At 43.1% G+C, this 14,518-nt stretch overlaps 2 protein-coding genes across 9 annotated transcripts in view; one reads left to right on the forward strand and one right to left on the reverse strand.

Annotated features, from left to right (window-relative positions):
• LOC137375157 (rap guanine nucleotide exchange factor 2-like) overlaps positions 1-14,518 on the forward strand; it is a 100,022-nt gene that overhangs the window by 84,362 nt on the left and 1,142 nt on the right. The window lies entirely within an intron of this gene.
• The window catches only part of rapgef2b (Rap guanine nucleotide exchange factor 2b), a 660,162-nt gene that overhangs the window by 33,507 nt on the left and 612,137 nt on the right, over positions 1-14,518 (reverse strand). For all 6 annotated transcript variants that reach the window (XM_068041792.1, XM_068041802.1, XM_068041811.1 and 3 more), the window contains one exon: positions 13,954-14,274. In XM_068041792.1, coding sequence (XP_067897893.1) covers positions 13,954-14,274 — 321 coding nt within the window. The remainder of the gene's footprint in view (positions 1-13,953; positions 14,275-14,518) is intronic.

Below are 14,518 nucleotides of genomic sequence, written 5' to 3' on the forward strand. Positions count from 1 at the left end.
AAGGGGCCGAGATAGAGTAGACAGAAAGGACCTGTTTCCCCTAGCAGAGAGGTCAGTTCGCAGGGAACACAGTTTTAAGGTGATTGGTAGAATGATTAGAAAAGACATGAGGAAAAACCTTTTCACCCAGAGGTTGGTGGGTGTCTGAAATTCGTTGCCAGTAACGGTGGTGAAGGCAGAAACCCTCAATTCTTTTGAAAGGTTCCTGGACATGCACCAGAAGTGCTGTAACCGGCAAGGCTATGCACCAGGTGCTTGGGAAGGTGGGATTAGATTGGGCGGCTAGTTTTTTCAGCCGGCACGGACACGCTGGGCTGAATGGCCTCCTTCTGTGCCATAAATTTTCTATGGTTCTAACTCCCGCGCCTTCGGATCGCCATTCGGAGATCCGAGGTGGATCACTTGTGGGGAGGGGTGGGGGGAGGAGTGAAGTTTTCAGGGCTGGCGGGTCGCAGGGAAAACACTTGCTATTGGTTGTGGGGATGGTGGGAAGGGATTGAGGGTCAAAGTTTATGAAGTTTGGGGGGGAAAGTTCAGGATCTGAATAAAAGTTTTTTTTGACGGGGAGGGAGGGGGCAATTTTTGGATTGATTACTCATCTGGGGGGTGTGGGGTGGGAGAGGGGATTCAAAGTGCTATTAAAATGTTATTTTTTGTGGACCGGGACCTTTAAAAATTTAAATGGCCCTCACGGGCTTGAAGCCTTTTAAAAATGGCGCCAGACACCGCTGCCGGGGATGCAGCACACTCCCCCTCTACATCATTGGGGGCGGACGTTCTGCCCCCTCCATGTAAATGAGCGGCCGCTCTAAATATCACATGTGTGCGTGCCGCTGTAAAAATTCAGCCCACTGGGTGGGATACATTAAGTACTTCAAATCTGCAACAAAAATGTTATGAAGTGATGTTTGTGCATTATTTCCTTGCCTTAAGTACTTCAGGAGTTAAGCAACAGGTCAACTGCATTATTGATAAAATATAATCATATCTGAGTTTTTGGGAGATTTTCTTACCAATTTATAAAGATATACAGTGGTCACATCATAATGGTCTATACAAGTGACAGAAACATTAGTAGTTTCTCCCCATCTATATATGTTTACAATCATGGAAGACAAGAAGATTATGAACTTAGATATGTTTGTACAGATTATTTTAAATTCAACTACTTGTACTCTATGTGGGTAGTCTTTGTTCAAAAGCCTCCCACCCTCCCCCCCGGTCACTCTGGGACATGTGCTTTGGAAAGTGGTTAGATGATTAATCTTTTACCAAGCTTCTCTTAAAGTCCCTCTTGCCAATTTTCTCTTCCTGTGAGAAACCAGATAGCTGCTGTTCAATACTTCTCCTGAGAAACAGTGCTAAGATAAGCAACTTAGTAGCATGGAGCCAATCTCTTGTGGCCATAGCCTAATTTTCTTTCTGCCAGTACTTTTCCCCCTTTTGGTAAAACTTTTGTATATTTAAATTATAATTTAATTTCACATTTTCCCACGTTATACTCCATTTGACAGATAGTTGACCACTCACCTATCTAAATCCCTTTGTAGCCTCCTTATGTCCTCTTCAAAACTTACTTTCCTATCTATCTTTGTGCCATCAGCAAACTAGCAACCATACCTTCAGTCCCTTCATCCAAGTCATGCATATAAATTGTAAAATGTTGAGGCCCCAGCACTGATCCCTGTGGCACACCACTTGTTACATCTTGCCAACCAGAAAATGACCCATTTATACCAACTCTGTTTCCTGATAGCTAGCCAATCTTTTATCCATGCCAAAATGTTACCCCCTACACCAGTAGCTTTTATTTTCTGCAGTAACCTTTGACTAGGCATCTTATCAAATACCTTCTGGAAATGTAAATATATTATCCACAGCACATTAATTCTTCAAAGAACTCCAATAAATTGGTTAGACATGATTTCCCTTTCACAAAACCATGCTGAGTCTGCCTGATTACCTTGAATTTTTCTACGTGCCCTGCTATAACGTCTTTAATAATAGCTTCTAACATTTTCGCTATGACAGATGCTAAGCTAACTGGCCTGTAGTTTCCTGCTTTCTGTTTCGCTTCCTTTTTGAATAAAGGAGTTACATTGGCTATTCTCCAATCAAATGGAGCCTTCCCCGAATCTCGGGAATTTTGGAAAATTAAAACCAACGCATCAACTATCTCACTAGCCACTTCTTTTGCAACCCTAGATGAAGTCCACCAGGACTGGGGAATTGTCAGCCCGCAGCTCCAACAATTTGCTCATTACCTTTTCTCTGGTGATTGTAAATTTCTTGAGTTCCTCCCTCCTTCCATTTCCTGATTTACAGCTATTTCTGCAATGTTACTTGTATCCTCTATGGTGAAGACCGATGCAAAATACATGTTCAATTCATATGCCATCTCCTTATTTTCCCTTATTAATTCCCTCGACTCACTTTCCATAGGACCAATGCTCTCTTTGTCAACTCTCTTCTCTTTTAAATACCTATAGAAACTCTTACTATCTGTCTTTATATTTCTTGCCAGCTTTCTCTCGTACTCAAATTTTTTGCTCATCAATCTTTTAGTTGTGCTTTGCTGCTTTTTATATTCTATCCTATCTTCTGACCTGCCACCCATTTTTGCGCAATTATATTCTTATTAAGACTGAGTGTCTTCCCTTGTGAACTATCAGGTACTTGTGATGAAAAGTGTAATTTGAACTTACCTTTATTTCTTCACCTTCTAATGGTCATTCTACAGTATCATGCCAGTTAAAATCAGAAACATGCATGTTCATCAATGGAGCAAAATAATGTAAGAATAATGGATGGTGAATCCAGCACTCCTTGGTTTCAGCAGCAGTAATCTTAAGGAAAGCCAGTATCATGCTAGACTTAGGGAATACTGCACCTCAAGTACCAGGCTCAAAAATATCACATTATGCATGCCACAGAACAGCTACTGAAAAACTAAAAATAAACATAATTTGTAAACAGGATTATGTTTATTTCCACTAAATATCTTCCATTTCATAAAGTAAGACTCAGATAATTTGGTTCAGCCATCCCAGTAGTACTCCTTCAATTAAAATGTTTCTTTTGCGCTATTTTATATTTTGTTTCCTAAATGATATTCATCTTTACCTTTTTGCTTTTTGCTTTCTGCTTTCCACTTCATGTTCTTTTTTAAATTTGTCAATTTTCTTTTTTTTTTCTGCTCCTGGTAATATGCGAGCAAAGGAGAGAAAGAGGGAGAGAAAAAGACATTACAAACAAGGAGATTAAGGCTAACAAAGAAACAGCCTGACACCACACAACAAATAAAGGAAGGAAAGAAATAGGGAGAGAGGAAGATGGTGGGAGAAATAAAGAACGATGGCAAAAATGCAGCTAATTTTAGCTCTGTACATCAGAGACAGATTCCAACATTGTAAATAATCCTGCATTAGGACAGTATAATGCACGAGATGATGAAAGGGAAACAAAACACAAGAATGTGGTTTTGTGCTCTAAATGATGAAAGACAAAGATGGAATGTGCCAAAGTGTAAAAGGCATGTGAGTAAATGTGAGACAACAAAAATATAAGCACGCCTGAAAGATAGTCATAGAGCAGGCCAAACAGAAATTGTGGTCTAGGGTGGCATAGCTCATGCTTGGATGTCAAAGAAAACAGAAGATACCCATTACAGAGCAGTTAGTGGTTACCATTGATGTTGGCTCTTACATTTCACATGTCTACTGAAAGTACCACTCATTCTCTTATAGCTGTCTGCTCTATGTCAGAATTGATTTATGTCCAACAGCAATCCTGAAGGTAAATATCACTCCTACTTGTTTCAAGCTGAGAAGCCTTTGAAGAATAAAAAGTTTACTGTTTCGATATTTATCAATTCCTCGTTACCTCCCATTTACTTTCAAATTGAAGACTATTAAATATACCTTTGCCTCAGTGAATGTGTGTTCCTCCTGTCATAGAAAATGTACGCTTCTATTTGTATATAAAATGGAAGCTACAGCAATTTTATTCATTCAGCAATACATAAATGTTGCACTCAAAGTTTAAATTTAATCTGTGATAAGTGTGAACAAAAAAAGTCAATTTGCACAATTCTAAAGAGACATAAAAATAGATTATAAAACCATGGTCCAACTACACAACTAGCTGAAAAAATGTGGATAAAAAAGCTAAAACGACAAAAGATAAAATTATATAAAAACTAAAACTTGCTGTTTCACCTCTTAACAGCCTCTTAAGGAATGACAAAAGCTTTCTGAGGAAACATTTAAATAACAGCAAACACAAGGTGTTAAAACAGCAACAGATAAGAGAGATAAATTAACCCCCTAAGACAGGAGACCGCAACCTCAATAACACAAAAGAGCCATTTTTAAAATTTAGTCAGAAATGCAATAACTTAAAGAGTTTATTTTTATTTATTTCGAGATACAGCACTGAAACAGGCCCTTCGGCCCACCGAGTCTGTGCCGACCAACAACCACCCATTTATACTAACACTACAGTAATCCCATATTCCCTATCACATCCCTACACTAGGGGCAATTTACAACGGCCAATTTACCTATCACCTGCAAGTCTTTTGGATGTGGGAGGAAACCGGAGCACCCAGCGAAAACCCACGCAGACACAGGGAGAACTTGCAAACTCCGCACAGGCAGTACCCAGAATCGAACCCGGGTCCCTGGAGCTGTGAGGCTGCGGTGCTAACCACTGCGCCACTGTGCCGCCCATCTGTTGCAATGCTGTTACTCAACTGCCAGTTTCTCACAGTACAATGTTAATAAAAGTTTAAAAATAGTGAAAGAAGTCATTTAATCACCATCTCAACACCCTCAAGTTTACTGACATCACTAACCAATATTTGCTTTCGGGTCACAAATGTAAACATCTTTTATTTTTCCACCCAACTCCCATTTTTTGAAAATATTTTTTGAACATTTTATATTGACTGTACCATTGCGGCACAAAACAGTGACTTTACACTAGGTGATAAGGCGCAGCATTTAAACATATGAAAACGTAGCCCTCACCTGGATAGCAATTAATGCGAACCCCAAACTGCTGCCCAGGACAGGGTTTAGCTGTTGTGCACCAGAAACAGATGTGGACTGAGAGAGGGCATTTGGCTCTAGCTTCCATCTTTAGCCACAGGGTCCCAGATCTCTGGTGGCACAACTCAGGGTGCTACAGAGGGAGAGGCTGGGGTTGGGGTTGCGTTTCTCTGCTGGTGGAGGCCCCCGGGCATCAGCCCACAGCAGCAACTGCCTGTCATGTACATCCTTCAGAAGACACAGCTCTGGGCAGAGGAGGGGTTGCAACACACAGCAGGGAGCAAAGCACTGTCGCTGAGACTGGCAAGGTCCAGGTAGCTGCTCACTACAGGGAAGTGGCCCCATCTGAAGCAGCACGTCGGCTACACATTCAACAAGTGTGGCCAGGTGTCCCTGGTCTGCAAGGGCAGGAAACACAGGAAGGCGGCCAGGGATTATTGTGTCGTTAAAAACACCTGGAACCAGCTGCCCTTTTTACCACAAGGGGAGGAGGAGAAACTCAAGAGAAAAGGTGCGAAGCTTCAGCTTGCTGGGACTGCGCAGCGAGCTGTGGGACGCACTGGACAGGTTGGGTATTTCCCACATCATTGGAGTCCAAGCGCAGACTATCTCAGCTCTGCTGAGATAGAGGAATGTGTTATGCATGGCCGAGACCAGCAGCTTCAAGAGCCCCGAGCTACCTGCTGTCTTTACTGTGCACTCTGGCATCCAAGAGCACTGCAGGGAGAGATGCCGACTGCGGCGGGTGCTGGTCCCCTCCTGAGAACTGGCAAAATGGGTTTGTTGATCAAGGTCGGCAGCCACACGAGTCCTCAATGAATCGCATGCAGCTCCGGAGCCAACTCCTGCCCTAAGCCACTGCTTACATAACTTAAATTACAAGCAATCAGCCACACATTATATCTTACCCAAGTTGTACATAGGCTGGATTTTCAAATCTTTTCATATTACATGTTGCTGTTTCAGCAGCCTTGCATTTTTTGCTAGTTACCAGTTTATCTCAGTAGTTTTTTTTTGACACTGTTTCACTGTTCTTTTTAAAAAAAATTTTTTTTTAAATTCTGTTTTGCATTATTACTTTTGACATCTGACATTTTTATTCCCCCTATTCAAATCATTCTGTAAACATAAATTATTGGCAATGTTTCTTGAACAATAATCCCCACCAAGAAACCTTTAAGAATTAGTTACCATGATCAGTTGCCTCCCCATTTCTTTTCCATTGTCGGAACAATGTAATAACTATAAAACAATTACATATATTGCAAATATTCATAAAAGTCCTCTAACAATACTGGCTGCAAATAGCCTCACACTATACATTACTTCTCTGAGGTGACTTGGTCTTTCTGTCCATTGATTTTTATCATCTCGGAAATTATTTGATAGTTAAATATTTGAAATGAATGTAATCTACTCAAATCCCATCAGTATTGTAAATAGAGACACTGGGAGCCGGATTTTTAAAGCCCTCTGGGGGCAGGAGGGGTGCATGTGCGATGTGCGGAGATCGGCAGTGGCTCCTCTTGACTCCAGAATGCGACAACATTTCTAAAGGGACACCAGCAGGGAGGGAATGGCAACGCCACACTTCAATTAATTGCCTGTTGAGCTCATTGAGAAATTCATCAACAGACTTGTCAGCAGCAGTTTACAATTTTTAAAGGAAGGGCACAGGGAAAACGCCATTTCTGGAACACGACAGGGTCCACAAGGTGTGAAAAATGTGGCAGGCCATGAGTGCTATGGGAAGGGCTGATTAAAATAATGCAGAGGCATAAAATAAACCTCAGCCATTTTAGATGTGCCATAGAGTAGCCATTGCTGGAGCTGGAAGACTTGCTTCTCTCAGTGGTGAATGGTTGGAATCCGAAGGAGAGGGGGGGTGGAGTGCGTGAGGTCGCTGGCATCACTTGGGCAGCTGGAGTTGGCAGCAGATGGCCTGGTGAGCAAATAAACTACAGCTGAGGGAGTTCAGATGGGAACAAGCTACTCTCACTTTGGACAGAGCAGCCAGGATGAGCTGCAGCAGATACAACCTCATGAACAGCAGGAAGCCAGAGGAACAGTGTGGGCTGCAAGGAGAAGGCGGCGGTACCCAAGACATCGGGTCTATCGCCCAAGAGTCAGCTACCTGCAAATGACTGAGCGCCAGTGCCGTAGGAGGCTGCGCCTATCCAGGCAGATGGTCTCAGTACCTGTGTGCTGTGATCCACACTGACCTGAGGCCTTGCAGTCCCCATGGCAGTCCCTCACCTGCAACCGTCAAGGTCATCATCACCCTGAATTTCGATGCAACTGAGTTGCTCTAGAGATCAAAGCAAAATACTGCGGATGCTGGAAATCTGAAACAAAAACAAGAAATGCTGGAATCACTCAGCAGGTCTGGCAGCATCTGTGGAAAGAGAAGCAGAGTTAACGTTTCGGGTCAGTGACCCTTCTTCGGAACTGACAAATATTAGAAAAGTCACAGATTATAAACAAGTGAGGTGGGGGTGGGGCAAGAGATAACAAAGGAGAAGGTGCAGATTGGACCAGGCCACATAGCTGACCAAAAGGTCACGGAGAAAAGGCAAACAATATTGTTTGCCTTTTCTCCGTGACCTTTTGGTCAGCTATGTGGCCTGGTCCAATCTGCACCTTCTCCTTTGTTATCTCTTGCCCCACCCCCACCTCACTTGTTTATAATCTGTGACTTTTCTAATATTTGTCAGTTCCGAAGAAGGGTCACTGACCCGAAACGTAAACTCTGCTTCTCTTTCCACAGATGCTGCCAGACCTGCTGAGTGCTTCCAGCATTTCTTGTTTTTGTTGCTCTGGAGATCAGTTGTGGACTTAGGTGGCACCTTGCAGTTGGCAACTCATTAGCGCCGTTAGGCAGGTGATGGATGCCATATTCAGGAGGGCAGGTGACTACATCCATTTTTGACACAGATGGGCCTGCGCAGGCACAGAGGGCATAGGGTTTCGCATCCATCGCTGGATTTACCCAGGTGCAGGGCATCAATTGCACCCATGTGGCCAGCCAGTAAGATCCATCAACAGGAAGGGCTTCCAGTCCCACAATGTCCAACTGGTCTGGGAGCACAACAAGAGCTTCCTCTATGTGTGCGCTTACTTTCCTGGCAGCTACCATGACTCCTTCATCCTCCGCCAGTCCAGGCTGCCTCAGATCTTCACTCTATCCCCCAAAATGGGGTTCATTGGACACCTTCACTGAGGCTGCTGGTTGTCTTGAGAGCGAGATCTGCGTTTTGTGCCAAAATCTTACACTGCACCAGAGGGAAGTGAGAAGTCACAGGGGAGCTAGAGGCCTGGAACTAGGAGCAGTGACCAGCCAGTGTGATTCATCAACAGGAAGGGCTTCCACTCCTTCAACGTCCAACTGGTCTGCAACCACAACAAGAACTTTCTCCATGTGTGCACTCACTTGGAAGCTACCATGATTCCTTCATCCTCCGCCAGCCCAGGCTGCCTCGGATCTTCACTTTATCCACCGAGTGTGTGGATTGATCATACAGGATAGGAGAAATGCCTTGAAGAGATGGCTATTGACCCCTCCATAGGAGCCCCCGACCGAGGTATAGAGGTGATAAAACCAATACCACCATTGAGCAAGTGATCAGGCTTCTGAAGAAGCGATTCTGTGCCTGGACCAGTTGGGTGGCACTTTCCAATACCCTCCTGCAAGGGTCTCTGTCATTGGGGTGGTCTGATATGCTCTCCATTACATGGCCCTCCAGAGAGGTGTGGGCCTTGAGAACAGTGAGGCCCTGGAAGGGAGTGGAGCAGGAGGTAAGAAAGGAAGTGGAAGAGGGGCCTAAGGGGGATAACATTGAACAGAGAGGTGCCCCTGCTACACGATGAGGTGGCCTCCTCCTGCCATCGCCCAGGAAGAGAACTTCCCTCACAGCCACCAGCATTAGATTCATCGATGAAGCGAGTGTCTGCCCTGCTGCTACTGCTAGGCATCCAGCTCCGCTGTGACATCTCACTTCCCTCTGGTGCAGTGTAAGGTTTCGGCACAAAACGGATCTCTCCCTCAGGACAACATGAAGCCTCAGTGAAGGCTGCCTTGTGGTGTCCACATGAGCTCCACACTTGACCTGACTCACCTCCATTCCCAGCCCCACTGGCTCTAAGTGGACAGGAAACCCATCTCCGTACCAATTAAGGGCTTATCCATCTGAAAATCTGAATCAGTTTCCCACTGGAGGTGGGTTCCTGACCTCTGTAATGAAAATCCAACCCTGGGTTTCCCCCAAAGGCTCAGTGGGCAAATTAATCAGGCACAGGAACTTTGAAAGAAAAATACACCATTACTTCTAATAAAGTAGGTTCTTTCTTGACAGATCTCAAACCCAACTACCTCCCTTTTCACCAAATCATTGAATATCTGCTATCACCACAAACAAAATGCCTCTGAGTTTCCTCCACAATAGATCTCATTGATAACATTTGCTTGAATAGTATTTTCTGGGTAATTTGTTCCAAATGGCTCAAAGTTGAGTTTTACCAAATGAATGTTCTCTTTTCAAATATGTGTTTCCTGGTTTTTGAACTCTTCATTGGAATGAACAATTTGGCTAGACCAACTTTATTTATTCCCCATAATTAGATAAAATTGGACTGTTTTTGTACCTTCTGAGATTATTAATACTTCTTATTTAATCTGACAATAATTCACCTTTAAACAAGTTACCTCCTATGTTTATGGCTATCTAAATTTCTTAAATCACACTACCTGTAGTATAGAGGATTCTCTATTCTCTATTTCCATAAACTTAATATTTCCTCAGTATTGTGCTTTTGCTTATTACTCTTCCTTCTTTGTAGCACTGAGGGCCTCATGTCATCAACCAATACGGTTCACTTATTTTAGTTGATTCCATACCACATTCTTTGGTTCTAAACCTAGTGCTCACAGCTTCCAGACTCTTAGTTCAATGCACGAATTACTGAAACTGAGTTTCCTCACAGCTTGCTTGAGTCTTAACCAACAGCTATAATCTCACATTATGGTTCTATCTTTGGTTCCTCTTCCTCTACTGACATTTCTTTTCTCTCATGATCTCCTCTGACATCAATTGGAACTCTCACGTTAGCTCCACCGCCAAAGCTTATAAAAGGTTTGGATTCTCTTTTGCCAAACACTTCCAGTTGTCTCAACAACTCAATTCTCTATAAACTACAAGTCGATTCAAAACTTACTACTTCCGTACTTAGCAGGGGGCTTTTCCAAAATTTCTCCTACACTCCTGGATAGGACACAAGGAAAAGCTTCTCAACTGGCAGGAAACCTCTCACTGCAAATCGCTCTCTTTCTGGTCACTATTTTTTGACTCTTCCTATCTCATTAACACTATTATTATTGTAGTCCTCTTAATGTTCCTCTCTTGTTCCCTCTAAACTCCATATAGACTATCCGACACCATCATTACATTGAAACTAAGACTCATTACAGTCTCTTACTGTAACTATTTCTTCCCAGGACCTTAAAACTACGAAATTCTTCATTTCTCTGTTTCCTCTACAATCAGCCTCATCAATTCATCTTTGGTGTTTGTTGCTATATTTCCTCAATACATCTGTAGTATTTTATGACCAGAACTACGCACAGCAAAAGCTTTCAGGTTGAATCCCTGACCTTAGCTAAGGTGCCAACGATGGTGCTACAGTTGGTCTCAGTAAAGGAGAACATTAAAAAATTTAACAGTGGTTGCTGCTTCTGATTTCTACCTAGCTAATTATGGTGAAAAGAACGTGTAGGCACCAAATGAAAATGAGACTGTACTTATCATGGCTCGGAGAGGTGAACAGTCCGGTGCTTACTGTCCAAGTTCACATGAGAAATGGCTAGAATGGAAGAGACAGAGAGATACAGCATTGAAACAGGCCCTTCGGCCCACCGAGTTTGTGCCGACCAACAACCACCCATTTACACTAATCCTACATTAATCCCATATTCCCTACCACATCTCGACCATTCTCCTACCACCTACCTACACTAGGGGCAATTTACAATGGCCAATTTACCTATCAACCTGCAAGTCTTTGGCTGTGGGAGGAAACCGGAACACCTGGCGGAAACCCACGCAGTCACAGGGAGAACTTGCAAACTCCACACAGGCAGTACCCAGAACCGAATGTGGGTTGCTGGAGCTGTGAGGCTGCGGTGTCAACCATTGCGCCACTGTGCCGCCCCAAGACTACTAGTACCAACAGAACCAAGCTTCCACATTAATCGCCACCTTCAGGAGTTAGGAAAATGAGGAAAAATACAGATAGTTAGAGATTTTTTTCTCTTTTCCCCAAACACCTGAAGACATAAAATTCAAAAACTGACATTTCATATTATAACTTCAAGCAAACTGATAAATGGGTAATTGAACATGTACAGAGATCATAATTAAAATCAAATAGTTATGTTTTAACACTGATTTCAAGAATAGATGTTTGGTGTTTAACATTTTACTGTGAATGCCAAGCTATACAAGACTTTCAACAACCACAGTTTGTAAAGGATTCTATCAGATGAAAGTGAGTATATGATAATCAGGCATTCCCTAAACAAAGTGTCTCCTGACAATGCAGTGCATGTGCAGAGCGATCACCGACGTCATCAGTGTGTCTGAACATCTGCCAGTATGCATCTGCGTATGCCGATGTCACCACATAATGACGTCAGACATAATGACGCCCGAGCATTGCCTCACCGCTCAACAGCCATGATCGCCGCTTCCATTACCTCAGCAATACCCCACTCCCTCCTGCAATTGCCACTTTCTCCTCCCCACTCCCTTCCGCGATCGCCGCTTCTCTTCCCCCGATCGCCACCTCAATCACCACATTCAGTTTCCCGCTGCATCCCGCGATAGCTGCTTCTCTTCGCTGCTTGCTCCCGCGCCCATCTGTTCACCGTTCCATTTCACGTCACTGCCCAAAGAAGTGGCAGCAAGGGCAGGGGGAGCGAGTGGGGGAAAGGGCGAGGTGGGGAGTGAGCAGCGAGCAGTCGGAAGCGGGAGAGAATGGTGGGATGGAGTGGTGAGCAGTTGGGAGCAGGAGAGAATGGCGGGATGGAGTGGAGAGTAGTCGGGAGGTCAGGAGCGGTGAGCAGACGGGTGCGGGAGAGAGTGGGGAAGAGAAGTGGTGATTGAGGCAATGATCATTGGAGGGAACAGGGTACTGCTGTGGGGTGATGGAGGCAGTGATCACAGGTTTAGGTTCAATTTACTTTTTGTGTCAAATCGAGCAGCACCGTCTTTATTACCGGCAGCTGCCAGCCATTGCTAAATCTGACAGAATAATGCTATAATTTTTTTGAATAAAAATGTACCAAATAAATTGTCAACAAGACAACAGAAGCTAAAATTGGCATTCTAAACTTCTATGAGTAGATGCAAAATTTTACAAAGGTAAAACTTACATCACTAAAGATAGCTTTAAGTGCATAAGGACATAAGAATTAGGAGCAGGAGTAGGCAATTCAGCCCCTCGAGCCTGCTCCGCCATTCAATACGATCATGGCTGATCTCATCTCGGCCTCATAACCGTTCTCCATAACCCTTCCACCCTTTATTAATTAAAAATCTGTCTATCTCCTCCTTAAATTTACTCAGTGTCCTGGCATCCACCGTACTCTGGGGTAGTGAATTCCACAGACTCAAGATCCTTTGAGAGAAGTAATTTCTCCTCATCTCTGTTTTAAATCTGCTACCCCTTATCCTATAACTATAACCTCTCATTGTAGATTGCCCCACCAGAGGAAACATCCTCTCTACATCTACTTTGTCAATCCCCTTAATCATCTTATATACCTCAATTAGATCTCCTCTCGTTCTTCTAAACTCTAGAGAGTAAAGGCCTAAACTGCTCAATGTCTCTTCATAAGACAAACCCCTCATCCTTGGAAATCAATCTAGTGAACCTCCTCTGAACTGCCTCCAATGCAACTACATCCCTCCTCAAGTAAGGGGACCAAAACTGTACGTAATACTCCAGGTGCGGTCTCACTAATGCCTTGTACAGTTCCAGCATCACTTCCCTACTTTTATACTCTATTCCTTTAGCAATAAATGCCAAAATTCCATTTGTCTTCCTTATTACCTGCTGCACCTGCATACTAGTTTTCTGCGAATCATGCACGAGGACACCCAGATCCCTCTGCATTGAAGCACTCTGAAGTTTCTTTCCATTCAGATAATAATTTGCCTTTATATTCTTCCGACCAAAATGGAAACTTCACACTTATCCACGTTAAAATCCATCTGCCAAATTTTGGCCCATTCACCTAACCTATCCATATCCATTTGTAAATTTCCTATTTCTTTATTGCAACTTAACATCCCACCTATTTTAGTGTCATCTGCAAATCTGGCTATAGTACCTTCTATCCCTCCATCCAAGTCATTAATGTAGATTATAAATAGTTGGGGCCCGAAGACCGAACCCTGTGCATTAGTTGCATTTGGAAAAATTCAAAAATGGAATAACAAAGGCTAAATTTCAGTAAAAGCTGGAAAATAGGTTCATGCTCTCATGTATAACATTACAATGTGTATTCACTATTTTAATTTGAAGATTATAGAAGATAACAAAATGACATAGGAACGATAAAAAACACAATCTTAGGGATTCATTGCATAAATTTCTTAAGCATTGCTCCATATAAAATGCCAGAATTCCTCAACTGAAGCAGTTAGTTACTTTCCAATCATGTAATTTATATTTCTATAAAGTAACAAGTAACCTGGTATTTGAAATTATTTCCTTCTGTATTTGTAACTGAATTCTGGTATATTATCTGCTCTCCGAATTCCACAGCACACAACCACCATGCCCTGCGTACATTTAATTACAAAGCAATACATTTGATCAAAATAATAAATAATTTGGCACTTACCATCATCGTCATCCTCAGATGGGGAACCTTGGGACTGCAGGTGAGCTAGTCTGGGGTCTGACTCATTTGGCTTGTGCCACTGAGGCCGGCTAAGAGGCCTGACCTGCGAGTGACTGATTGTATGTGGAGTCGCACCTTGAACAGATGAGGGTCCATGGGGATCACATGGTCTTGCCACGAACTGTGACCTTTGTAATGCTACATTATAATCTGGAGGTTTCATGCCAGGATGTCGCTGGCCTTCTTGGAAGTCTGCAATGGGAATTCCAACATACCCTGGAGGTGTTGGTGGTGGTTCTCGATATCTGCCCTCTTTTCTTGCTGCAGTAACACAATACACAACCATTAGACATGATTAATTTAATGACGTGGCATAAAAGAAAGCCAGGAACGGAAAGCAGATCCATGGAAAGGCACAAAATACGATACTTTGCTGACAATAAAATAAATCCTGTTAAATTTTTTTAATTTCTTAAAAATTAAAGTTAAGTGATGCCATCTAGGAGCAGAGTGTAAAGATGTTGGGCTGTTTGAGAAGGGTTTGTTGATGTAGAGAGCAGAAAAA

This window comes from Heterodontus francisci, chromosome 1 (assembly GCF_036365525.1).
Source record: "Heterodontus francisci isolate sHetFra1 chromosome 1, sHetFra1.hap1, whole genome shotgun sequence".
NCBI lineage: Eukaryota > Metazoa > Chordata > Chondrichthyes > Heterodontiformes > Heterodontidae > Heterodontus > Heterodontus francisci.